Source organism: Paramacrobiotus metropolitanus, unplaced genomic scaffold (genome assembly GCF_019649055.1).
Source record: "Paramacrobiotus metropolitanus isolate TYO unplaced genomic scaffold, Prichtersi_v1.0 Parri_scaffold0000007, whole genome shotgun sequence".
In the NCBI taxonomy this organism is placed as follows: domain Eukaryota; kingdom Metazoa; phylum Tardigrada; class Eutardigrada; order Parachela; family Macrobiotidae; genus Paramacrobiotus; species Paramacrobiotus metropolitanus.
Window position 1 is genome coordinate 2,596,202 of NW_026570227.1, and position 24,825 is coordinate 2,621,026.

The window sequence follows — 24,825 nt, forward strand, 5'->3', positions numbered from 1 at the left end:
TATGCCACCGTGTCTGTAGAAAATTTTTTAGCAGTATAATTATACAAGGAGTTAGTGCGTTGCGATTCGTATGTGGAATGCTGAAGTACTGTAAGTACTGTATAGATATTATTGTAATAAAACATGGGAGTCAAATACATGTAAATTCATTCTTCAAATACTTAGTGGTGAATACATTCAAGTGATGAGTACAAAACACTAAAATAATCATATGTTTAGGAACGCCCAATTTTTTTCCCAGATTTTACTGCTGTCATCAACTGGTTTAATCAGTTTTATATTCACATTGCCCCATAAGGAACAATGTGACAATAAAAGTAATCCCAATGCCTTCAGTTTCATTAGCCGCAAACCCGTAATTGTATACTAGTTAAGACATTTCTCATTGTAAAGTTGATACAAAATTCTTTGTGTTAATAATCGCCTTGGATATTGTCGGTGGGATTGCCTGGAAGTCCTCCGGTTAATACAGAGATTTCTTTCGACACAACGAGCTCTTGACGAGCTATCGCACTTACAAACATCCGCCTTACAACGTATTGCCTTGCAAGTTTCCACCAGCGTCGAAAACACGCAAATTTGTATCCACTATGCGGATCCAGCGAGTACTCCAGCAGTTTCCGCGGAAAATCCGTTCGACTGAATTTGAATTCCAATGACAACAGTCACAAATCAGACAGATTGGTAAAGGTATCCTTTTCCAGTGAGCGATCGTTATCCGTAAGTTTGTATAGAGTTTAAAATTATCGTTTTTAATTTTAAATTCGTCGCAGATCCATGCATAAAATTTTAGGAGATGTTAAGCGTAGATTTCGCAGTCGGTTGAATGGACGGCTGCGTTAGCACGAAACTGATGACTAATTTCCGAATCGGGCGGGAGTTGTCGCGCTGCAATACTGGTCCGTTGTCCATGTACAGAATGAACGGACGTAGCGGATGTTTGGCGGTAAAACGGGTTAGTTGCTTGGTTTCTTTGGTATCAGGTGGTGTAACGAAGCACATAATCTCGTAGGCTTTCGCATCCAGACAATGCTTGTATGCCAGTTAGCCCAAGCCTGTCTGGCGCTGGTATTCTGCATCACGTATGCGTCCTTCGAGAACGCCGGGAAGTCGCCAATGTGGATTTTTTGCACCAGCGGATCAGGATCAAAATCCAACGCGATAACGGGATCTCTGCCATTGGAACCACACCAGCATCAGCAAATTTAGGCGAAATGTTCTATGTGACTGAATCCACTGTGTCGATACACCGATCTTTCACATACATAAAAACTAGGGATTACTTTGTACCGTCAACGGAAAATTAAAAAAAAATCGTGCTTTGCTTCTGCGAGGATGTCGAGCACTAATAATTTAACCATCTCCCGACAGTATACCGGTATTAGTTTCCGACGCAACAAACATCTGTTCTTGTTTTGGTTTAATAACCGAGCGCCAAACACTTAAAATCACGTCTTTCACTTACAACATATTAGCCCTGAAGCATAACAAGGCTGCGTTATGGCATAACTGCAGTCCTTATCAAAGCATTAAGGGATTTGGCCCGGTACATAGCACCAAATTCGCGTACATACACGGGAACTTTCGCTGTCGCGCACTCCCAAACACGTTTTTGCATTGCTTTATGGTGTTTTGTAGCCTAAAGATTTGTATACATAGGCGTGGAATCCGTTTTTGCGCGCAACATCCGGTTCGGGAGTTATGGCTGTTAAAAAATTCCAAAACGTTTAAATGCATTCAGGTGTACCAAAAGTCTAATTATGGACCGATCTCTTTCAAATTTTGCAGGTAAATGCACATGACCATGAAGATCGTTCTTACACCGATCCACTGTTCCAGCATGGTTTTTAAATTTTAAAATGAATTTCAAAAATTTTAAAATTCATTTTAAATTCGAAAAAAATTGTGGGCCAAACCCCTTAAGGAACGTAAAGTGCAAGTTTTCTTAGTCTTATAATATCATTAGTCAAGATAAGGTGGTTTTCCAAAACAATCCTGCAGTTTCATCAGGAAATGTTGCGCTATCAACATCAAATTTTTCACTTCGAAATCCTTCAGGTTATCAACGAACCACTTCTTCCAGCGATAATGCAGTGGCGACCGAGAATCCACTGACTGTGTCGCACAAAAACTTTAGCAAAAACAAAGTTTTGTTAAAAGCATCTGCGGATTTCTTCACATAGCCTGACAGGGTTAGAACTGCTCACCTTGCAAACCGTCCTGATGTGGAGGTCCACTGCATCCCCATTCAACCGGTTCCAAAATTATGTTAGCTTTTGCCACTGTTGAAGCATCGGAACGGTTAAGCCGGCGCCTATCGCTTTCCATACCGCTCAATCCATATCCGCGGTAACCTTGACAGGAAACGTACTACATGTCCAGCGAAATACTGTATCCGTTTTATAATAATGTAAAGGAAAAAGACGCAGAAATTAGCACTTGCTACCGCACAGTCACGATCTGACACCGATTCGACAGCCCCAAAAACCAGCTTCGACGAAGAAAAAATGGTACTGTAATTTCAAAGGGCCCTATAAAAGATAACGGCTACGTGACAAGTCGTCGCGGGACAGTTCGTCGCGGGACATTTCGTCGGGGACACTTCGTTAAAGGACTTTTGGTCGGGGGACAACTGGTGTTAGGATGTTTCGTTATATGGACAATTCGTTTTGGGATACTTCGTTGTCGTGACAGTTGGTTGGAAATCCACTCGTTGCTTAACTGGTACATTTCGTCGCATGGATAGATCGCCGCATGGACTTTTCGTTGCGCCGCATTTTTTTGGGTTTGTTAATGGGAATTATTAAGAAACTGAATCTACCATGCTCTGTCATCAAAACAAGTTAATAAGGAATAAAAACAGTTTAACCAACAATAAAACAAATACCAACATTACCAAGAAAAGAATACAAACCGCAGAAAAATTCCGTTATACTGTAAATCATTTGTACCATAGCGCATCAGAAATTACATTAAGCAAAAGAACACTGCATTGAAACTTCAAAGTTAGTGCGAAGGGGTACTACAGACCGCTTAGACGCTCAGTTCCAAATTCGACGCAACGTGACGCATAAATCCCACCTTGTCTTGGCCGTTGTAGTCGAAAACGACGTTCGCAAGGCGGTCAGTCGCCTTGACATACTTCTTGCGGCGCTTTAGCGGTGGTCCACCAGAAGCCAGCTGAGCCGTGACCACGGTAAAGAATGAGACCAGTAACCCCATATAGGTAGCGTACTTGCATTAGCTGTAGTGCATCTCTTGAGAGCTAATCTGGGTTTATCTGTAAACAGGCAGTAGCGTGAAAGATTCAGTCTTTCAGTTTGTACTCAGCCATTAACAACAATTTCAATGCCTGACGGCAGTTTTAGCGCTTGCCAGTTGCACTGGATGAGTTATTTTAGATGAGGTGAACGGTTGAGATGAGTGGGGCAGTGAGACCTTGAATTAATCAAGACTCTGCAGCATATGCACAGTCCGTCAAGGCTGCTGTCGAAGTCTCTTCAGGTATGCCAGGTATGATTTTTCCATATTCGCAGCATACGCACAGTTCTTCAAGGTAGCTGCTGAGGTCCCTGTAAAATGTAGATATGCCGGTTTTGATTATCCCATATTCGCCAATGGTGCCTTAAAGGTCAACCAAAGTAAGCCTATCCAAAGACATGCAAGGTCTGATTTTCCCATATTCGCTGCATTCGCAGCATTCGCCAAGGGTACTTCGAAGGGCAGCTTAAGTGAGCCTAAAAAGACATGCCGGTTCTGATTTTCCCATATTCGCAGCATTCGCAGCGTTTGCCAAGGGTACTTGAAAGGGCAGCTTAATTAAGTATAACTCAAGGCTTGCCGGGTCTGATGTTCCCATATTCGTAGCATTCGCAGCGTTCGCCAAGGGTATGTTAAGGTCATCTTAAGCAACCGTAGGCAGGCCGAGTCTGCAGCCTACCCGTAGGCAGGTCTGATCTTCGCATTCTCGAAGCATTCGAACATTTTGCCAAGGGTGCGACTAGTCTAAATATGCTGATTTGGTTCGGCGTATTCTCGGCATTTGCAGTAGCACTGTACTGTTTACCATCGGCTTTGTCTATGTACAGTTTTTAAGTACTGTGCATAGACTGTACTGTACTGCCTTTTTTTGGTAATTCAGTTTTGAGTAAATTCAACGCGTTTACCCAAACTGTGACAGTAAACATACCCAATGTCATGTCGGGTTTAATTTTCCCATATTTAACGGCATGCCGGGTTGAAGTAAGTAGATTTCCGCAGCAATCGCAGTGTTCGAATAGGGTTCCTTAAAAGTGTCTCAGTAAGCATACACAACGGCATGCCGGGTTTAATTTTTCCATATTCGCAACTTTCGCACCGTTCGCAGCAATCGCCAAGGGTACTTCAAAGGTCAGTCTAAGTAAGCACACCAAAGGGCTTGCTGGGTTTGGTTTCTTTATTTTCGCAGAATTCGCACGACTCGTAGAATTCGCGAATGGTACTTTAAATTTCTGTCTTAATAAACATAAACAGCGGCATGCCCGGTTTAAAGTTCCCATATTCGCAGAATTTGCAGCGTTCGCAGCAATTGCGAAGGGTACATTTAAGGTCATTTCTAAAGGTGCTCCATCGTAGTTTTGATCTTCGCATATTTCGCACAATTTCTTACATCAGCTGTTGTACATATTTTCTTTCTAAAACGATTAATTACAAAATCGGTTCTCCATTTGATTAAATCGGTTCTACTTTCGATTTCATTCTACACGCTAAGGGTTACTTCTGGGCGTAGCTTGCGTACCGCTCCCAACCGCCGCGGGCGCCATCCTGGTGGAGAATCGTCAACGGTTTTTTTAGGTTTTAGCTACGGTTTAAATAACTATTTATCCAATCTGATTGGTTCCTCGAGTAGGAGGCGACTTTTTCTTCACTTTTAGTGTCTGCTGCGATACATACCGGATCAGCCTCACTGGCTAGTATGTATTTGCTTTGCGTATGTATACAGTACTGTATTTACAGTACTGTACGTATACAGTACTGCAATGTTATCGTATCCTGGATACCTTGTAACCTTAACATGAACTTGGCGAATCCTGCGAATACGCGCGAATACTGGAACTGGAGTGTGGACACTTTTTGAAGCGATAATAGCGTACGTACTACAACTACCAAATACTGCAACAAATAATACTGTAAGAACGTAATACCAAAATGAAAGTACAAAAGCTATCAGCAATAAATTTTTAAATATTTTAAGTAGAATACTGTGTCAGATATGACACGGAAGCAGAGCGAAAATGAGGGCAAAATATGCCTTTATTGTGAAACAATAAAGCAACCACAAACAAACACAGAAATGCCAATGCGGCGTATGCTGTGAAAAAGTAGCTGCAAGCGCGCAAGTCAGAATCGTGATAATGATGCAGCGTGCTGCAGGTATGCAACAGCTGATGCCGTAAAACATGGAATCGCTCGTAGGCGCTGGGCTACGCCCCCAAGAGTGCTGAAGGCATCGCTGATTGGTCAGCGAGACAAAGTGAGCGCTGAGTAATCAGCGTAATAGCGCGGCACGAACGGCGTTGCCGTGTGCGGGCGGGCGACAGAGAAAGCCACGAGAGGTGTCTACCGCCTCGAGTGAGCGGTCTCTGACATGCCTCTGGGCGGGAGTGGGAGCTCCTGCGAGCACCTTCCGACTCTGCCGCTGGCCAACCCGGTAGGGTGCCAGGATCCGATACCCGGTAGGGCCGGATGCCACTTTGTCTCTAAACCCGGTAGGGTTGCTGCCTCCAGACCCGCGGTGCAGTGCACCGAACGGCCGAAATCCGGAGTGCACTCTGGTTGCTGGGGGTTCCAGTGTGGTTGAAGGCTTGCTTTGGTCGAACAAGTAAAAAAATAAAGGTTTATAAGGCTCATTGGTTAAACATGGAAATAGAAAAATCACAATTCCAGTGAGAATTAAAGTAAGATCAAAGTTAGAGATCCCAAAGCCAATTCCTTTGGTTAATGGCTAAATAAAAACATCAATTTCTTTGGTTAATAAAGTCTAGAAAAACCAGGTATGGTTAAAAAACTAGACGAAAAAAGGCTTATTCCGACTATGTTTACCACAGGGCCACAGTTATCCACAGGGGTCCTAGTCAACGGTCCGCTTTATCCGATAGGATTGTTCTGGTCCTGTGAATCCGGGGCGACGGTTCCCAGAGATGTCCACAGGGGTCCAGTAAGGTGAATCCAGCGGTGCGGTATAAGGAAGGCACGGTTGCATGCGCAAGGACAGTTGTTCCCTTCCTGATATGGTGGACCAAGCCCGGTTGGGCGGTCCATGGTGGGCCATAGTGATGGCTCTGGACAGGAGAGGTGCTCCTGTGACGAAAATAGTATGCTTGGACCAATTCCGTTTGGATGGCCCATAAGGGTCTCTAACTTGGACCGGTTTTGGCCTTGCATGCCGGTTTGGTCATGCGCCTAGGTCCAAAAATCTTCTAAGTCCAAGAGGGCCATAATGGGAAAATTTCTAAGTCCGAGGGCCAAGTGGTGTAATGGACCAAACCCGTTGGGGCGGTCCAAACTCAGTCTCTGACATGCTCTGGACCAGGATACAGGGTTCCGGAATAGTATGGCCTTGCTTCAGGCCTTTGCTGTGGTGTGGGTCCTGTATAACCGGATTTGGCTCTCCGATATGGACTTAGTCGTTTTTTTGATGAGCCGCGTCGTTGGACGGGCCAAAAAACTTAGTCGGGTTTTCAGTGGCCACGTCATTGGACGGGCCAAAAAACTTAGAAAATTTTCGGTGGGCCACGTCGTTGGACGGGCCAAAAGACTTAGTCGATTTTTCGACTGTCCGCCGTTGATGGCGGGCCAAATGGACTTAGTCGTTTTTCTGACGGTCCAAGGTTGATGGCGGGCCAAAGGACTTAGTCGTTTTGTCGACGGTCCAAAGTTACAGACTGGTTAAGTCTGGTCCGCCTCACTGGCCGTGGGCCATGAGTTGGCTACCATGTCCGATTGGCAGGGTAGGTTCCCTGAGACCATGGCCATAACAAAATTAAGTGGCGTCTGACGAAAACTTCAGGTTGGCCGGGCCAAACTCCAAAAAATTAAGTTGTGGGCGCCGGTAGGCGTTTTCCACAAAGGAGTCGGTCTGCTGACTAGGAACATCCTCTTTTGGCCTCGGGGCGGCGCATCTTTTGGATGGGCCACTGGGCGGTCCGTGGTGAGGATGTTGGACATGGCATGCAATGTGGGTGTACCACAACGTCTATGTGGCTCCCTAACTCACTTGTCCCAGTTGCACGGTATGGCAACTAAACTCGTGAGCCATCTATGGTCGGTTAGACGCATTGTGGGCCTGGTCCAACTTCTATGGGCCAGGACTTGGCCGTGGCTTGTCGCAACTTCTAGGCGGGCCAGGCAGATCCATGGCTTGTCGCAACTTCTATGCGGGCCAGGATTGATCCACGGCTTGTCGCAACTTCTATGCGGGCCGTCGCCGCCTTCTGGGCGCTGGATCCTTTCCATGCCGGTGAACTTAGGCGTTGTGCCAAGTTCGGTCCGGTGGACTCCGTCGGATGGTCTGGGATGGCCGAGCCAAATTCATGGTCCCAGTCGCTAAGCCAGAGCCTATCCGGGGAATCCGGTTAAGGTCCAGGGATTAAGGTCCGGTGAGGTAAACGGTACATGGCCGTGAGCCACGTTTGTTGGGCGAGGGTGACAACCGTTGGATTGCACCCATCATGGTGTTCAAGTCCGGTTTCAGGTGATGTTGGTCCCTTTTTTGAGCCAACATGCAGGAATGGCCGTTGGCCTATCCCTGCCCTCCTTGTCCGGCTTGGTTGCCGTCGCCCAACCCAGGGTTGAGTGGGTCGACGACGCTTTCCTCCATAAGCGCCAACTCCTGTTCGGTCAGGTTTTGTTGATGTTGGCTGGAGGTGCTAGTCGGCTGAGCATCTTGGCCAAGTTGTTCGGCCTGGGTTTGGACGTGTGCGGACGATCCCGTTGAGGATCGCTGAGTTCGAAACTTCGTTGGAAGTTTCCTCGTTGCTGTTTGATTGACGAACGCTTCCGCATTGTCGTCGAAGTCCGTCGGATGTTTATAGCGGTAATCTTTGGCGCGGCTCCTGTAAACGTTCAGGGCGCTTTGAATCTTGACTCCCGCTTCGACTTCATGGATTTGATTCCCCAGAAGGGCCACCTGAGTCAGTAGCCGAGGGACGATTTTCCCTTGCCGGTAGGCAACTTCGAGTTCCCAGTGGCAGTGTAGGTGGCCAAGTCTGGCGGCAAAGATGCGTATCATCGTGCCGTTATAGGAGTAAGTTTCTGTCTCTGGATCATCCCTGTGGTCAGCCGGTTTGCATGGGATGTCTATGGCAGCTCTGCAAGCTGCGATGTTGAAACTGGCGTTTGCGTCCGGTAGGACAAACTGAGCCAGGTATTTGACAACGTCGAGTTGGTCGTCCTTAATGTGCAGTTGGCACAAGTCGTTCCAGTCCGGTCTGGTGATGGGCTGGCCGAGTAAGTTCACGTCCGTGATGCTAGATAGAGCATTGTCACGGACCATCGGGTAGCCCTCGCGGTTCTGTATGTGTTCGGCCATGCTAAAATCACGAGGCCAATCTTTCCGTTGCATCTCCATTTCGAGGCCGGATCTGGCGACAAAAATTTGCAAGTTCTGGACCATGGCGTCCACCTGGGTCCATCTGTCCCTGGGGTATGGTATGGCGCCCATAATGTAATCCGTCACAACCCGGTGGGGGAGTGGCCGGATGTTGATGCCCTGGTCCTCAGCATACTTGTAAGGATCGAAGTTCGCAGTGCTGCCAGTTAGCGCGGGTTGGACCGGTAGGTCCGCCGCTGGCAGTGTGGCCTCAGTTTCCATTGGTATTTGGATACTGATGTTGTGGGCCACTGAGCTGACACTTCTTTCTGGTCGCTTGGTGGACTGCGCAACAACCAGGCTGGACTCGGTCTCGTTCCGTTTTCCGGGAGATGTGCGCGTTCGGCGCTTCTCGGGCTGGCTGCGGCTTTGGCGGCCAGGTTGGTCCTGGTTGCGGCACTGAATCTGGTGACGTAAGTCATCTGGGTTCCGCGGTAGCGGTGCCAGTGGCGTGCGCTGTTCGATACGCGTTGGCTGGTATTGGCCTTTCAAGGCATCTAACAGTCCACCTTCCATCAGCTGCTTGGCCAACTGGTCAACCATAGCTTTGTTGATGTTTTCCAAGATCGTTTTTTCGAACCCCTGGTTGTATTCCATGGGTATAGGCAGCTCGCATCCGTAGGTCGAGAGCCTGATGATGGCCGCTGCGACTGGTGTGCGTAATTGCTCGGGGCGGCCGTTGGGCCACGCCCTGAGGACTGGTCAGATCCCGAATTACGGGATCGACGTTCCCGGTCCCGCTCGTCCTTCCGTTTTAAAGCCGATTGGCTGAGTGGAGGAATCGGGGTTCCGGTACTGCTCCAGCCAGGTTGTCGGGCGCCACTACGTTGCATGTGGAGATCGTAGATCTCTATCTGCTCGTGGTCCCTCAGTAGGGGAATCAGGTGGCTTCCGTCGCGGCTGGTCATGTTGCAGTATGCGTCGAAGTTGCCTCTCACCACTTCTAAGTAGAAGCAGTAGGCTCGGTCACTCTCGTCGCGGAAGCCCGGTCGCAGGTGGTATGCACAAGGGAACGATTCCCGTGAGGAATTGTCTCGGCGGTTCTGGTCTCCGCTATTGGGTCTGCAATCCGAGCATCGCGGCTCATACTTCTGCTGCGGTGTGAGTCCCATTCTCTGTGGTAACAGAAATGAAACTTGCAGAATGGGATTAAATCCGCTTTTATGACAGGTCCCTATGATAATTACGCCCTATATTTTACGTCCCTATGATTTTACATGTGATTTGTTAACTAGGCTTTTCTTGCCCGGTGAATTATTTCGGGATCACCCCCTAGACCCTATGCAAATCCTATGCCTAGGTCACTGATGGTAAGTGCGCCGCTTCTTCTTGGACTTGGTTGAGGCCAAGGAGTCGGATTCGGTGGGACGAGGGCCGTAACGATCCGGTGGGATGTTATGTTGTCTGTACCGCTGCTGGGCCTCGGGCTCGTCAACAGTTTGCTCGAGCCATCCTTCGCTTAACATTTTCCGTACGATATATCTGACGTCCTCACAAATAGGGTACAACCCGCTAGGGCGGCCCTGGTTCGGCATGTATGCTATCCCATCGATGAGTTGTGGATGGTGCGAGATGACGTTCAGATCGTATCGGCCCAGGAGCTGGTTGGCTATTTCGCCTCGTGTGAGGCCTAATGGGTGCTGAGTGGTGGTCAGCACTGTGAGGACGGCGTTACGCCACTCCCAGTAGCCTTGAGGAGCCTTATCCACTTTTTCCGGTGGGAAAGTGTAGAAGATCTGCGTATTGGGCAGATGGGTCCGTAATATAGCTCCTTCATTGTAGGCCATCTGTATGTACTTCATCACTTTGGACTTGGTCAGCGGTGGGCCATTCCATTTTCGGATGAGTTGGAAGGCCAGGCCCCCTGTAGCAAGGGTTGTACCCGTTTGGGACAACGCCTTTAAGGCCGCCTTGATATATGCCCATCGCTTGTCAGAGTTGGAGATCCGCGGCTTTTTGGAAGGATCTCCGCCGGGCCATTTCCTGGCCACCTTTGGTGTTGGTGGCGAGACGTAGTCGATCCGTGGTATGGCCGGGCATGGGTCAGGTAAAGTCCATGGGATCTCACCATCATCTGATTCCGGTGAGGTCGAGTCGCGCATCCTTTCCCGATCGGGCGATGCAGCGCTTCCACTTGGCTCAGCGTCGTCTGCGCTGGCTGGACTTTCTTGGCTAGCGCCTTCTGCGCTACCTTGTTCCTGATTGGCGTCTTCTGCGCCGCCCTGGACCTCCATGTCCTGGTCACCGTTAGGTGACTGGTTCTCGTCACCGGATGGAATTTCCATGTCATGGTCCGGTGGGACGTTAATGGTCAGTTTGTCAGGGCTTTGGTCATCATCGTCATCTGAGTCGGACTTTCGGGATTCCATGGTTTGGTCCTGGTCCGGCTCTTCTTGTTCCTCGTCCTCTGAGTCCTCCGGTTGTGAGTCCTCAGAGTCCGAATCGCTTGGCTGCGGTGAGGGATCTTTTTTCCCTCTTTTCTTTGATGCTGTGGCCTTTCGGCTCTTTGTGGATGTGGCCGATAGGGCTGTCGAGGGAGGTCTGGACTGGCCTGCTGCGTTAGGCAGTGACACTGTGCCCCTAGGCACGGGCCGAATTCCGGACGCGCGCATTTCTTCCTCCGCTTCCCGCCGTGCAGCCATCTTTCTTCTTGTGACTGATGGTCGAGGAGGCTTTTCTACCGGCAGTTTCTTTGGACCAGGCAGTTTGGCCACTTGGGAGATCAAGTATGCCTCCTTGGCTCTGCCGGTCAACTTGTCTTTCGGCGGTCCAACCGCTTTCTTCCTATCCGGGTCCCATCTTGTACCCACATCGTGTGATACATACAGAGACCGTTGGGTCTTCTGTGGGATAAATCCCGGGATGGTGCAGCGGATAGGTTCCGCCCGGTAGGCGTTGGTCGTTTCCAAAGTTCCTTCTTTGACCAACATTAGCAACTCCTCGAGTACGATACGCTCGAGTTTCTCCAGGTCTTCCACTCCTTTATAATAGAGGGCGTTGAGGGTCCTAACGAGGTCGACTAAGTTGGAGCCTCTCGGGTTATGCAGGTAAGCGATAGTCCTGCATATTTGTTGGAAAGGATAATCCCGGCTGCGGGAAAGTCCTGCTGGCCGATGAGGCACGTGAAGCTCCATCATGCTGGTCCAGTCACGGTGTGTGCGGACCAGAAGTCCCATGTCCAAGATGAGAGTTACTACGCGCCGCATAAAGGGTGCCGTTAGTAGACGGTCCGCTGGCGGTAGCCCTCTGAATTCCTCTCCTTGTGCCATTCTGGCTCGGAGAACTCGGACGAGACATTGGTACATGTCTCTTCCTGTTGCACGTCTCATGATCCTGGCCGCTGCCACCCATTGGCGCACATATGGACCCGTTGGGATCTCAATGTGCGTGGCCTCTGGTCCAGTGTCCGGGAGCTCAGCTTCGTCGTCCCCAGGCGAGGGGAGCATTGTCTCCTCCGAAGGTGGTTCACCTGGGGCACTGGCTCGTATTCCTCGTCTCGCCATGAGCGAAACGGTGCTGGCTCCTCTGACTTGTCCATACTGTCCGATAGGACTTGGACGTCTTCATCGCCTGACAACCGTTTCTCTAGCTGGGCGATTTTGGCCTCGTGACTTTTCTTGTCCTTAGCCGCTTGTTTCTTCTGGCGGTTCCTTTCGGCCTCTGGATTTGATGTTGGCCGAGGTGTGGCCGCCTGACTTCCACTCGGTTGAGGGGAGTTTGGACGAGTGGCCGGTTTGGCCCTCGGTTGAGGAGAAGTTGGACGAGAGGCCGGTTTGGCCCTCTCCGGATTTTTGGCTTTTCTCGGCTGCTTATTCCGTTGGGAATTAGCTGAGTGAATCACACCCATGCCGAGTGCGAAGTTCTCCATTGTCCCCGTTGCAGGGAAGGTTACTGGACGGCCAAAAGGTATGTCGTCGACGCTGGCAGGCATGTTCGTCAGTGTTATCGGAGCAGCGGCCGTTGGCCCTGTTCCGGACTGGCTTTGGTCTGCCGATTCTTGTGCCGACGAAGTGGCCTTCAGTGGCTCCTCCGGTTGAACTGGTTTTGGCTGTGGCTCTACGGCCACGGGTCCAGACGGAGAAGTGTCCATTGGCTCTGAAGCCGCTGGTGGTTGTGCCTGCGTCTTTGGCGGTACCACGGTTGGTGGCGCGTTTGACGACAGGGTTTCAGCCATTCTGAAGTCTTCCTCCGGTGGGGGAAAGGCTTTCTGGTTGCGACGGCGCCGATAATCATCTATCATCCGTAGGACCAAGGACCGGAGCATTTCCGTAATCATGTCGTATTCTTCCATACGATTCTGCTCCTTGGCCTCCTGTCTCTTTGTGAGCAGGAACGGATATTGCCGTCGTTCGTTATGGTCAGCATGGATCAGTAAGTGTCTCTGCTCGAGACACTTACTGATCCATGCCCATGAGTGAGAGCACTCATGGGCATCAAGGCCGCGTCGGCTTCCACTTGTTGGTCCGAGACAGCCGGTTTTATCTGCACCTTCATTCGGCCGACTCTGCGACCACTGGTGCTGGGGTTCTAACCGTGACCGTTACTGGCTCAAGTGCTGAACCTGCAGACACCGTAGGTGCTGCGATTCGTTCCACAGTAATGGTCATGGTTGGCTGTTGAGGAGGTGTGGTGTCCATCCTCTCTTTGGTCGGGGATTTGCCTGGCCGGCTCGGTGTGAACCTGGCAGGCGCCAGTTCGATGGCCGGCATGCTGGGCATTCGCGCCGGAGTTGATGTGGCGCGTCCAGGAGAAGTCCTCTTTGATGGAGATCGGCTTTGGCGTGGCGATTCCTTCGTTGAAGGCGGCCGGACCTGGCTGGCCTCATATAACGCCCTTTGGACATTCTCGTCCAAGTCTTCCTCGATCTCTGACTCCTCGCTGGATGAGACGCCCCAGAAGGCTGCTGGCAGTTGAGGATGTTCGTTCTCGCTTTCTGCCTCTTCTGGTGGAAGTTCGTCTTCCGCTGGCTGGCCTGGTCGCGGGCGCGGTTCAACTGTCCATGCCCTTGGGTTACTGTGTGGGCCACGGATGTAGATGGCATGCTCAATAATTTCGCTAGGCAGCTTGCGTTGGCGAAGGGCCTGGCTTTTGCTCCGCATGGCCATCAATTTCCTGATTAGGATTGTGCGTTCTTGGACCATCAGTTGACAGCCTCGGTTGATGCGGTCTATCTCGCGGTCCGTTAATGTTTCGTCGCCAGCGCGTAGTCGTTGGCGCATATCCTCCTCAGTAAGATTTAAGCGAAAATCAACCTCTATGATCTCGCTTACAGCCCGGTTGTGCGGGTCGTCCCATGACTCTGTTTGAGTCAATCGGATACGATGCCTCGTTGGAGGTTCGTCCCGCAGAGGCTGAGTTGTTCCTGACGGAATCTTGGGTGCTTCCGGTGGTGAAAGCACGTGTCCCTTGCCAGGAAAATTCTTTGGCGGCGACTTCTTCTTCTTGGTCGGTAGGCCGCGAAGCGTCAAAGTCGGTGGTTCCGCCTTCTTTGGCTTGAGTATGGACCGGCCTGGCCTGGTAGGGCCAGAAACATCTAAGTCCGTTGGCGGGCCGCTTTACGCTGGTAGAATGGGCCTGGTTGGGCGGTTCAGCTCCAAGTTTTCTCTTGGCCCTCGCCAAGGTGGGAGTGACCGTTGCGAAGGAGGCTCCTCTGCTTCTGGGGGAGTCCTCTTCTTCTTCTCAAATCTGGGCGACCGTGGACCGCTTCTTGTGGCAAGATTGGCTGGTTCTGGCCGTCCTCCTATCGATTTCCTGGGCGTTGGCCGTGCAGCAAGGGTTCCATCTGATGTGTCGCCTTCGATCGGCTTCGGCATAGGCTGTGATGACACCGTTGGCGCATCAACAGCCATTGGGCTTGTCGGTTCACCAGCCGGTTGGACTGGTGTCGGCTCTGCTTCGGCTGGCTTCTCCGAACAGAGCTCAAGGGTATTATCGGGCAGGCTCACGTCCGTTTCGACGTCCTGCAGTGGGACTTCTTTACTGCTGTCCGCTGTAGCAGGTCAAGCAGTGTCCACAGGTTGGGTTGTCGTTGGACCACGCACCGTTAGGGCCTGGGCCAACTCAGCTGGAATTGGCTGTCCAACTGATGTTAAGGCGGCCGGTACATATGTCAGGGCCAAAGGCGATGGCGCAGACACTGGTGATGGTCGCCATTCATTTACTGGATCGAAGTCACTGGAGCGTGCCGTCGTTGACGGACGTGGGACTTTCCAGTAATCTTCGATAAATTCTCGGATCCATTTTGTGGTATGGTCCATAACCGTTAACGATGGACCGGTAGGCCTCGTGTGGTTAGGAGTGAGGTCCTTGAGCAGAGCCAACCGTTGGGCTAGACTCTGCTGCTGTTCTGTCAGTCTGACCGCTTCTGGGTCAAATGGGCTGAGTTCTTGGATCCGGTTAGTTATGCGGCGCTCAACATCTCCAGCGTCGCTAATGAGGTGCCAAATCCTCAATGCTTGGACGATCGTCATTTGCATGGGCCCGGTGTCGGCCTCGCGCAACCGTTGGTCCGATGCGGCCTGTTCTTCGTCCCATTGCTGACGTAAAGTCCGAGGGGCCGGTTGATTAGCATTGGCCGATTCGTTCAGTACCGGGAAATCGTCCGCATAAGCCGGTCTGCCTTGCGTAACGTTGCCCCGCATAATCAGTTCCAGGCGTTCCGCTATGGCTGGTGGCGGCGCCAGTGAAGTTGGCCTCGGGTGGACTTGTCGTTCTGGCGCGACCAAGTGATCAGGCGGAGCTGTTAGACCCGGTACAGGGATTGGATCGGGCATGTCGAACCACTCGATGTCGCTGTCGGTTTCTGTGTCCGACGCGCTGGCTGGTCGACTAAGTGCCGGTCCGGCTGCAAATCTTTCAGCCGAGATCCGCATAATTCTCGAGACTCGCATCCTCAATTCTTCCGCCGGTTGGCGTGTTGAGGACCGTGTCGGTACGAGAAGTCCGGTTTGTCCGACGCGTGTTGGCTGCCCCGGTCGGGGTTTAGGCAACACGCGGCGAAGTGCTTCATCGATCAGGCCAAGCTGATATTGCCGGTTACGGAAGTCACGCAACGCTGGTGCGTCGTTAGCCGTCTCTAATGGCTTATCCATGAACCGCAACATGGCCCGTCGAATCCTGGTAATGTATTCCAGGACGCGTTGAAATTCTAAGTCCAACGCGACTTTTCCCCGTAAAGTGGCAATGTCCACCCCCTTCAGGCCGCTGATAACCTTACGGATTTCCTCTTCGAGGCGTTCCGCGGCGTGGAGTTCACGCTCCAAAGGTGGTATATCTGGGTAGGCCCTCAGGTCATACGGAGAGGATGCTGGTTCTCGCGATTCCAAACCAGTGGCTGTCAACATTGCCTCGTCGGTAGACGTAGGCTGGGCCGCTGGTGGCGCGGAAGATTCCCCTGTCGTAGCGGTAACTACGACTGTTGAGTTCTCTGGGGACGGTGATGGTGATGGCGCTGTAGCTTCTTTGGCTCTGGTCCTGAACCGGTGAGCCATCTTGTGTTGTTCCAGTCGCCATCTCAATCTTTGCGTTGCCGCCGATAGGGCCTGACCGGTTTGGTCATGTAACGGAAAGATTTCGTGTTGGGCCCGGCGGGTTGCGATTTCTTCGCTGAGTTCGTGCGCTTGGCGCCTACAGTCTTCCTGGTCGAGGATGATTTTCTGGATCAACTCACGGTAGTGAGGACCCATTTTGTCTAATCCTCGAATGATGGTCTCCAGTTCTTGGATGGCGTCCTCCATCTCCTTCAGGTTGTCCTGAAGTTGGTAGAGTGGATTCCGGCCGACGGCCAAAGGTTCGATAGGGGATTCGGTCCTCATTGGTGGGGTAGTTGTATCCCTTTGGACGTCCCCTTCATCTTCTGGCTCTGGCGATGACACAGGTTCCGTCGGTGGGACGGTCTGGTCACGCCTGACTACACACACTGGGTTCAGTGGTGGCCGTGCCGCTGGTTCCGGTTCGGCTAAGCCAAGTTCGGCCGCCAATTCTGGTGGAACCTCCTCTGGCCGGTTATATATAGTGAGCCGTCCATTCACAAATACCCGTAGTGGGTAATCACTTGGCTCGTTGAGCTGTGATGTGCTTGGCTGGGTTTCCGGCGGCGCTGGAGTTCTGTACGCTTCCGGTCCTGCTCGTGGAGGCTCAATGGATGAATCAGACGGCGTCTGGCCCGTAGGGTCAGGTTGTGCCGCTGAAGGTGGGCTATACGGCGGTTGGCCGTATGCTCCATATCCGCCATAAGGCGGTGGATATCCATATGGTCCTGGCGAATACATCCACGGTGGTGGGTATCGCCATGGGTTTATGTCCGGCTGCGGCTGGTTTGAAGGTCCAGGCGCAGGATACGGTGGATATCCATAATGTGGATTGTAGTATGGCGGCGGAGTGTACTGTGGCCGCGGTCCAGTATGGACCGGCGTAGTCGTGACCGTTGGCCCGACTGCCGCAGTTGTAAAAACCGGCTGACTCGCCGAAGTGGTCGGTAGGCCACCATACAGGATTGGTTGGGGTGGGCCGGTACGGCCATGAGAATAACGTCGGACCGTTTGGTCTGACGTTGAGCTTGGCTGGCTGCCAGCCACTGCCGCATTCACCAGGAGTCCAGTGTGGTCAGAGAATGTCCCTGGCGGCCGAAGTTGTGGCGGAATGGCTCGTGGTGGCAGAGGCTGGGACCGCGGTAGCGGTGTGTCGGCCCGTGAACTGGGGCCAACTGACATAGTTGCCAGCTGCTCGGCGGTTAGGATGGCCCTAATGTTAGGTACCTGTACACTCGGAGGCCGGTTAGACGACCGAGTGGAAGATCCGCCCGACCGGGATTCCGGTCGTGAATATGGATGTGTTCGGTTACTGCGGTCGGAGTCATCAGAGCGATCGGTGCGTCGGCGTCCTTCCATCGTTGAATGAGGCGCTGTCACGAGACGAATCACGCGGTGTTAGACTCCTACCTACTTAGTTAGTTCATCTTACTGGTTAGCTACTTCTAAGCTAACATGTCAGATAAGGTTAGATATGGTTAAGCCATGTCAGATATGGTTAAGCTACTTCTAAGCCACCATGTCAGATATCGGACCAAGTTAAGCTACTTCTAAGCTACTGGTCGTTTAAAGTTAGGTTAGTTAAATTTAGGTTAGTTAATTTCGGTAGCAGCTCACGGAGACGTTTTATGGTTAGTTAGGCTAATTCTAAGTCTACCGTGTCAGATATCCTATCGGATGTTATTTTAAACGTCATTCTGTCCAGCCTTGTCAACCGCTTTGTCTAGTACGTCCGGTGGGACTGTACTGGACTTGTCCGATACGTCCGGTAGGACCGTATTGGACTTCTGCTTTTTGTCCTTTGAGACTTTCTCTGATTTTTCCCGCCCTGTGGTTATGCGAGTGAGCAAGTCTTTATCCGCCTCATCTTCAGCAACTTCGTCCTCTTCCAGGACTTGCTGAGCCGTAAGGGTTGCCTTAGGCTTCTTGGGCGTCTTTGGTCTATTGGGCTTTTCCTTAGGTGCCGGGGCCACCTTTGGCTCTTCGGTTGCCTTTGGCTTGTCCGTGACGGATGTCCCTTTTTCCGGTTCCGCCGGGGTCAAAGCTGGGTCAATAGCGGCTAATGGCTGGTTTTGAAGCTTTGTCAGCGCCGGTGTCTCGAAATCCGGTTTGGCCTTTCGAGGTACAGAAGTTTCTGTCTATGGTCGACAGGAAAGTCAATGCTAACTTGGACCGGGGTGATGGACTCCGGTGGGAGTTTCACTTTTATAGTTGCCCGGACCATAGCATGATCATTAATAGTGCGGTACCGGTTTGGATTATTCCCTGCCGCTTTTGGCCATGGTAAGCCGTCGGCATTGGAAATGGACCAATCTACGCCATCCTCCTTGATGTCTGGCCCATAAATGTCGCTGTAGTACATATGGCCAACTTTTGCACCTTTGTGGAGGATTTGGTCGCGTCGGGACTTGTTTTGGACCTGAATCCACGCGTGTTCGCTGTTTCTGGTTTGGACCTCCGCTTCGATCGGTATGACCAAGCGGTGTGGTCGTCTCAGCGATTTAAAGTGGATTGGCCGTCCCGGGTCCATAGTCCGATAGGACCGGACCTTAATCCAGCAAGTTGAGTAGGCTGGAAAGGTGTACCGTTGATGAACAAAGACGACTTCTCTCTCTTCCCTGAGGCAGCCCATTGGACGTTCAGTCCGCAGTTTGCGGATTACCGGTGCCTCGGCTCGGAGTTGGAGAATTTCTGTGTCCTCTTTGTCATCACTTGACTCCTCCGATGATTGGTTATCGAAGTCCGTGTCCGGTGAGTCACTTGAGCTTTGGACGTCCGAGTCGGTAGACTCGGGTTTGTCGTTTTGCTCAGTTTTTGGCTTGCCTTTGTCCTCGTTAAAGGTTGGCGCGCCGCCGGCCACTGTTGGTGCCGGCTCAGGCATGAGATCCATTTCTTGGATCTCTGGCGTTCCGGTTGCGATTTCCTGTTTTTCAGGTTCGTCCGGTTCCGCCATAGTGGTTGGATGGTTCCCGTTAGGGAGTGGCGAGGCTGGTCGGCCTCCTGCCCACCGTTGAGCCGAACGGGTCTGTATGGCCCGTATTACCGCTTCAACGCCGTCTCCACATAGAGGACAAGTCAGTTGGACTTCCTCCGACGAAAGGTCCTGCTCGTTCTGGCTGGTGTCCCTTCGATGGCCTCCCTGTTCTGGGTGTGGGCCATCATTGAAGCGCACTTTTGTCGCTATATGCGGTGCAGCTTCCGGCAATGGTTCCGGTATGGTCCTGACGTTAGTCAGGCTTAAGTCGTACTTTGGCCATATGCTGACGGTTAAACCAGAGTGTTGGGCCACTTGTCTTCGAAGCGTTATGATGTCGTCAAAGAGATCCGTGCACATCTTTTGGAGTGCTTTTGGCATTTCCATGTGGTACTCTCTGTATTCCCACACGAGGGCTAGACGTTCGTCCTCCCATAATGCTCCTTCTTGGACCAAGTCGTCCAGTTCTTGGGCGAACGGTCCATATTGTTCGGCAATCTGCGGCCACGTTAGTGGTGCGCCTTTTTCTTCAAGCCAGCCCTCTTCTAGGGCAAGGAGTTGGTTAGCGCGGTATTCCAGGAAATTTCTTACTTCTGTGAACCAAGTTTTGTAGCGCTGGACTAGTTTCTCCTTAATATCTCTGTCAGGCACCGGCCGTTGGTACGGTGCCTCTGGTATCGGGATAGTCATTACTATCCCGTGATTTGGCTTGAGTATGCCTGCACGGAATTGAGTCATATATCGCTCGATTGCGTTATGGACGCGCAGCTCCCATATGAGGCTTTCGATAGTGTCCAGGCATTCCCAGCAGGTAGAAGTTTGGACAGTCGGTTCGCGTAGCCGATTTATCCGCACCTCATTGTCGGGTCCCGGTGCCTCTGGTATCGGGATAGACTTTACCGCGTCCCAAACGATTTCTTCGTTTGGCTTCAAGATGAAGGTGAAGTTGGAGTGGAGATAGTCACATCAAAGTAGTATGTGCACGTCCGCTAACGTCGGTTGGACGAAGAACGTGTGGTGGCTCTTGTATCCCTGCAGTGTCACCGGTACGGTGCAGCAGTTGGAGACCACAAAGGCGGTTTGTCCGCCAACACCAAGGATTTTGGTGTTCCGTCCTAATGGCTCTGTTTTGATGCCATTGGCGGTGCAGAATTACTGGCTAATGAGGGATGTCTCCGCTCCGGTGTCCAGCATAGCGAGCGTGTGGACTGGTCCAATTTGGACTTTGTGCGTCCATGCTCTGACGGTTTTTGGTTTACGATTTTCGTCGAGACCAACTGTCACTTCCCGCATCACCGGTACAATGGGGATTAGCGACACTGGTCCTGGATCGTCAGGAGCGTACTGGGGTGATAAAGGCTTCTGCTGGACGGACTCTTCCTGTGGTGATGTTTCCGCTACCCGTAGGGTCGAAAACATACTTTTGGTGTTTAGGAAGGTCCGTGAGCTGTTTATGGTTCGCACCGTTGGTGTGGTGCCGAGGGGTTGTCCACCGATCTGGGGCCAGCAGGTACGGGGACTTGACGCCTCAAGAGGTTCGGTTGTCCAATCTTTTAGGGATCCGACCTCGCTGTCCGTATCTTGTACGGACCATCCTTCCGGTGCGCTGTCGGAGGATGTGTCTGACGCCGATTGTGGATACGTCATGTTCGTGGTGCGACGTCTCGCTTTGACACGTGTTCGGTTGGCCTTTGGGTTGGTTGAGGCTCCGAGTTTTGGGGATCGGTTGGCCTTAGGGTTTGTTGAGGCTCCGAAAATCGACTTGGTCGCCTGCAGTGCGACTGTCGGCCTGGCATCATTTTTAGAGCCCGGTGGCTTAGACGCTGGTTTGGCGCTAAACCTGGATCCGCTAGTAGGCTGTTGAGCCGTTTGGGTTAGTTTGGGATCCATTGGGGCTAGTAACTGTACATGCGTTATGTCCGGCGGTTTAGGTTCCGGTCTTAGGTCAGGTGAGTTGCCGATACTCCCCGACCTTAGGCGTTTCCCGCGGTTGGGCTGGCCCGGCTAGGGCCGCCGCCGCCGTTGCCATTTGGCTTTACCAGCTGTTCCGGTATGGGTGGTAGCGCTGCCCTTTCGTTGGCTGGCGTCTGGTATCCCTGTTTTGGACCATTCTGCCAGTTGCCGCCACCAGACCCAATTCCTGAGCCAGTGGGCTGCCGTCGGCTGCCTATCCCCCCATTACCACGTGGTGGTCTTGGTTGTTTGGGTGGCACTAAGCCGAGGCGGTTAGGATTGGCTAACCCGGTAGGGTAGCCTTTTTGATAGCGATTCCGCCAATCCAAATACCATTTTCGGTTTGGATTTTCGCCATATGGCCTGTTCGCGTAGCCACAGCCGTCAGTTGCGTGGTTTCCCCACAGGCAGTGGTTACAAGTGATAATCCCATCTTTGGCCCATCGCTCGAACATCCGCTCGACTCGGTCGATGTACATGTCCTCTTGTCTGCGGGCCTCTTTGGGGCTCAGAGTCTGGCGTTGGCCACTCTGGCCTCCTGGGCTTCGGTTTTGTCCTCCAGGGCTGTTGCCGCTTTGGTTTCCGTTAAAGCTGGCGTTTCGGCCCTTGGAGAACTTGCCCTTTGGTCCTCCGCCGCTGTTGCCCTGGCTGTAGCCAAAGTTGCCCTGGTTTTGGACCTGGCCATAGCCGCCACTACCGCCGTTGGGCGGTGTAGACCCACGTTGTGGGGAGGCTAAGTTCAAGGCCGCGATGGCGGCGTATGATGCCTCAATTTGGGCTTGTGTAGCCTGCGGGGGATAAAGTGCCGGTTGTTGTGGTACGACTTGGGCTGGTGGCGTTTGTATGGCCGTTCGGATTGTTGGGTATCCGCGGCCTGCCTTCCCTTCGTACTCCGGCTTTCCCATTGAGTACTGCCGGACATAGTCCCGGAATTCTGCCGGTGACTTTGGTATCCGGATATCCAGAGCGCGGCGCAGTTCCGGCTCTTTCACATTCTCTCGCAAGAAGTGAAGAGTCATTGTGTCATCCAGGCCTGCGCGCGTCTGGAGAGTCAGCATGTCGTCATAATACTGCTCAGGGGTTTCGGTCAAGTGTTGATAGTACCAATGGGTGGTTTCTCTCATGGCAGTGGTCTGCTGATTGTCGTCGCCGTATCGAGTGGCAAATTTTTGGAGCCACTCTTCCACTGTCCAGCCGTCCTCGTCTTCACGGTTGGCTTGGCCAGCGTACCGTTCTTTTACAGGGTCCGATAGGGCCATGTAAATGCGGCTCATAAAGTCCGGATCTGGTTTGTTCAGATCGGACGACTGCTTACAGATCCGTCGGACCTGTGCAAGCCATCCTTTCACCATTGTTTTGTTGCCGTCAAATTTTGGCAACTCGGTGCGGACTTGAGCTCTCGCGGTGGCTTTTCCCATCTCTTGGGCCATTTCCTTTATTTGCTCTCTGGTTTTGAGAGCTGGACTGACCGGTGGTGACGGGACAGGTGTCGGCTGTTGTAGCGGTATCAGCGGCACCTGCTGAGGTTGAGCCCACATTGGTTGGCCCGGTACGATCTGGGTGGCCCCGTTGGATGCCATCCATGCGTATGCTCCATTCGGGAGCTGGATCAGCATGGGCGTGTTCTGGCCCTGGCCTGGTTGAGCCGCTGGTCCTGGTGGCATACCCGCTGTTGGCGGTGCGCCTGCTGGGTTGGGCACGTTTTGGCCCGTGGGCGTGGTTTGGCCCATCTGTGGCTGAGCTTGGCCCGTTGGGGCTGCCGCCGTGATAGGAGGGCCAAATAGGCTTAGTTGGCCTACTAGTGGTGGTTGCACCGTTGGTGTACCACTTTGGCCTCCTATCTGTCCTTGCGTGTTTGGTGGCCCGAACATTAGGCTCGGCTGGCTGGTCCGGTTTGGATCCATGCTGCTAATGTGAGTCTGGCTTGCGGCCGGTTGTGGACTAAAGTTGAAGTCCATGTTCGGGAATATTGACGGATACAAGGACGGGTATGGTGGCCTTGATCCGGAGTAGCTGTGGCTGGGTGTTGCCTGGCTCGGGTCAAAGCCTAGCCCGCTTAACGTAGACGGATGAGTCTGCGTTGCAGGCGTCACTATCATCGTTGGACCGATAGTGGCAGTTGTGGTGACCGGGACTGGTGGTGGCGGCAGTGTTACTGTCGCCGTTGATGTTCCGCGGTCCACCGGGCTGGGAGGCGCGGGTATGGTTTGCCCCTTTGGAGGATCTCCAACCGATGGCCCTTCCACAGCCATATTCACGTGGTAATTCTGTTGGTGATACACTGGCTCGCGGTAAAAGCGTTGGCCCTGCCGCAAAGCCTCGTCGACTTTTTCTTGTCGACGTTGTGTGCCCGAGTCTGGAAAGGTATGGTAGGACGGTGGTTCTGCGGACAACTCGGAGTTTATGTCTGCGAGATGTGATTTCTCCGCATCTAAGCAGGCGTTTTCCGTGCTTAGCCTTTCCAGTTCCTCGTTCATTTCGGTTATACGTTGTGTGGCCGCCTGGTAGTCTTTGACCAGGCCGGCATTATTGGCCTCCAAAACGATGATCCGGTCTTGTTGGCCCTGGATCACCTGTTTGGCTTGGTTGAAGGCCTGCTCCAATTGGACGAAGTTTTTGTGTCCAATGGCGCTGTTTTGCTCAAGTTGTGCCCGAATAGTTGCTTCGGTATTGAGCTGGCTCTGGAGGGCAACAATCTGTTGCTGGAGTTGCACGTTCTGTGCCTCCTTCTGTTGAACCGCTTGGCTCGACAGTCCTCCTTGTTGGATGGCCTTCATGAGATTCTGATGGCTCTCATAAAGGAGGTTGTAGCCGTTCCGCAGGCGGTTGATTTCGTCCTGCAGGTTGGCCAAGTCTTCAGTAAGACGCTCGTTTTCCCTCTGTAGGCGGTCCGCCTCACAGTCGGTGTCATCAATGGTGGTCCGGGCCGTAGCCAAGTCATCCTTGGCTTTGGCCAGCTCAGTCCTCGTAGAGGTGAGCAGGGCTTCGAGGCCTGCCACAGCCATTTCCAGGCTGTGGATTGTCCTGTTGAGCTGGTCTCGCTCAACATTAGGACAAGGTGACAACTTGAGCTAGGTTAGCTCAAGTTGGGTCTGGGCCAGTATGGCCGAGACACGTTAAGCCTCTGCGTCCGATTGGAACGCAAGGTCTTTGTGTCTGCAGATCTCGTCCTGCATCCAACGTTCGGATAGCAGGGCAGCTTCTGCGATGTCCGCCAGCTGCATAGTCAGGTCCCGTACTGTGGTCCTGAGTTGGTCGACTTCGTCGATCTCTTCGGGCCGTGTTGCCTGGATCAGCTTTGGCGGGGTGACGCTGGCGCGGATTGTGTCCCAGGAAGGTTGGTTTAGGTCCATCCTGGCTGTGGCCCTGCTAAGTTGGGCCAGGTCCACAATTGGCTCTCCGTCCGGTTTGGACGGGCCAGACGCGCCGATGACGTCATCGGTTGGCGATGGCGTTGTATTGGTTGAGCCATCGACTTCAAACATGATGGGCGACTGACTCACAAGCTGTTGGCCCTGGTCATGTGCCTTTGGACCAGCCTTTTTGGCTTGGCCCTTTGCCTTGCGTCCACCTTTGGCCACCGTTGGTGCCTCAGGTTGGATCTGGTCCGAGCCCGGTAGGGTTGGACGTGCTGTCAGATCCTGGACATCAAGGTTGGACCGGGCCAAGTTGTTTGGCTCTGGTCCATCGGTGCGTGTCTTGTCCTCACTTGTGGCCGCCGTTGGCGCCTCAAGTTGGAC

The 24,825-nt window shown here is 52.4% G+C and overlaps 1 protein-coding gene across 1 annotated transcript; it reads right to left on the reverse strand.

The window, feature by feature from the left end:
• Window positions 1–17,843: 17,843 nt before the first annotated feature.
• LOC129582172 (uncharacterized membrane protein YddG-like) lies at window positions 17,844–24,090 on the reverse strand. The gene is made up of 3 exons (XM_055473610.1): window positions 23,800–24,090; window positions 23,242–23,649; window positions 17,844–18,296 (listed from the first exon to the last, which is right to left on the reverse strand). Exons 1-3 carry the CDS (start codon window positions 24,088–24,090, stop codon window positions 17,844–17,846), a joined length of 1,152 nt encoding a protein of 383 aa, XP_055329585.1.
• Window positions 24,091–24,825: the final 735 nt, after the last annotated feature.

Coding starts and splice junctions, on each gene's coding strand:
- LOC129582172 (XM_055473610.1), bottom strand. CDS start 24,090: ATGGCTGTGGCAGGCCTCGAAGCCCTGCTCACCTCTACGAGGACTGAG. Junction 23,650..23,799: donor AACAGAAGGAGGCACAGAAC/GTGCAACTCCAG, acceptor CAGGTGATCCAG/GGCCAACAAGACCGGATCAT. Junction 18,297..23,241: donor GCGGAACATCAACGGCGACA/GTAACACTGCCG, acceptor TGTCGACCATAG/ACAGAAACTTCTGTACCTCG.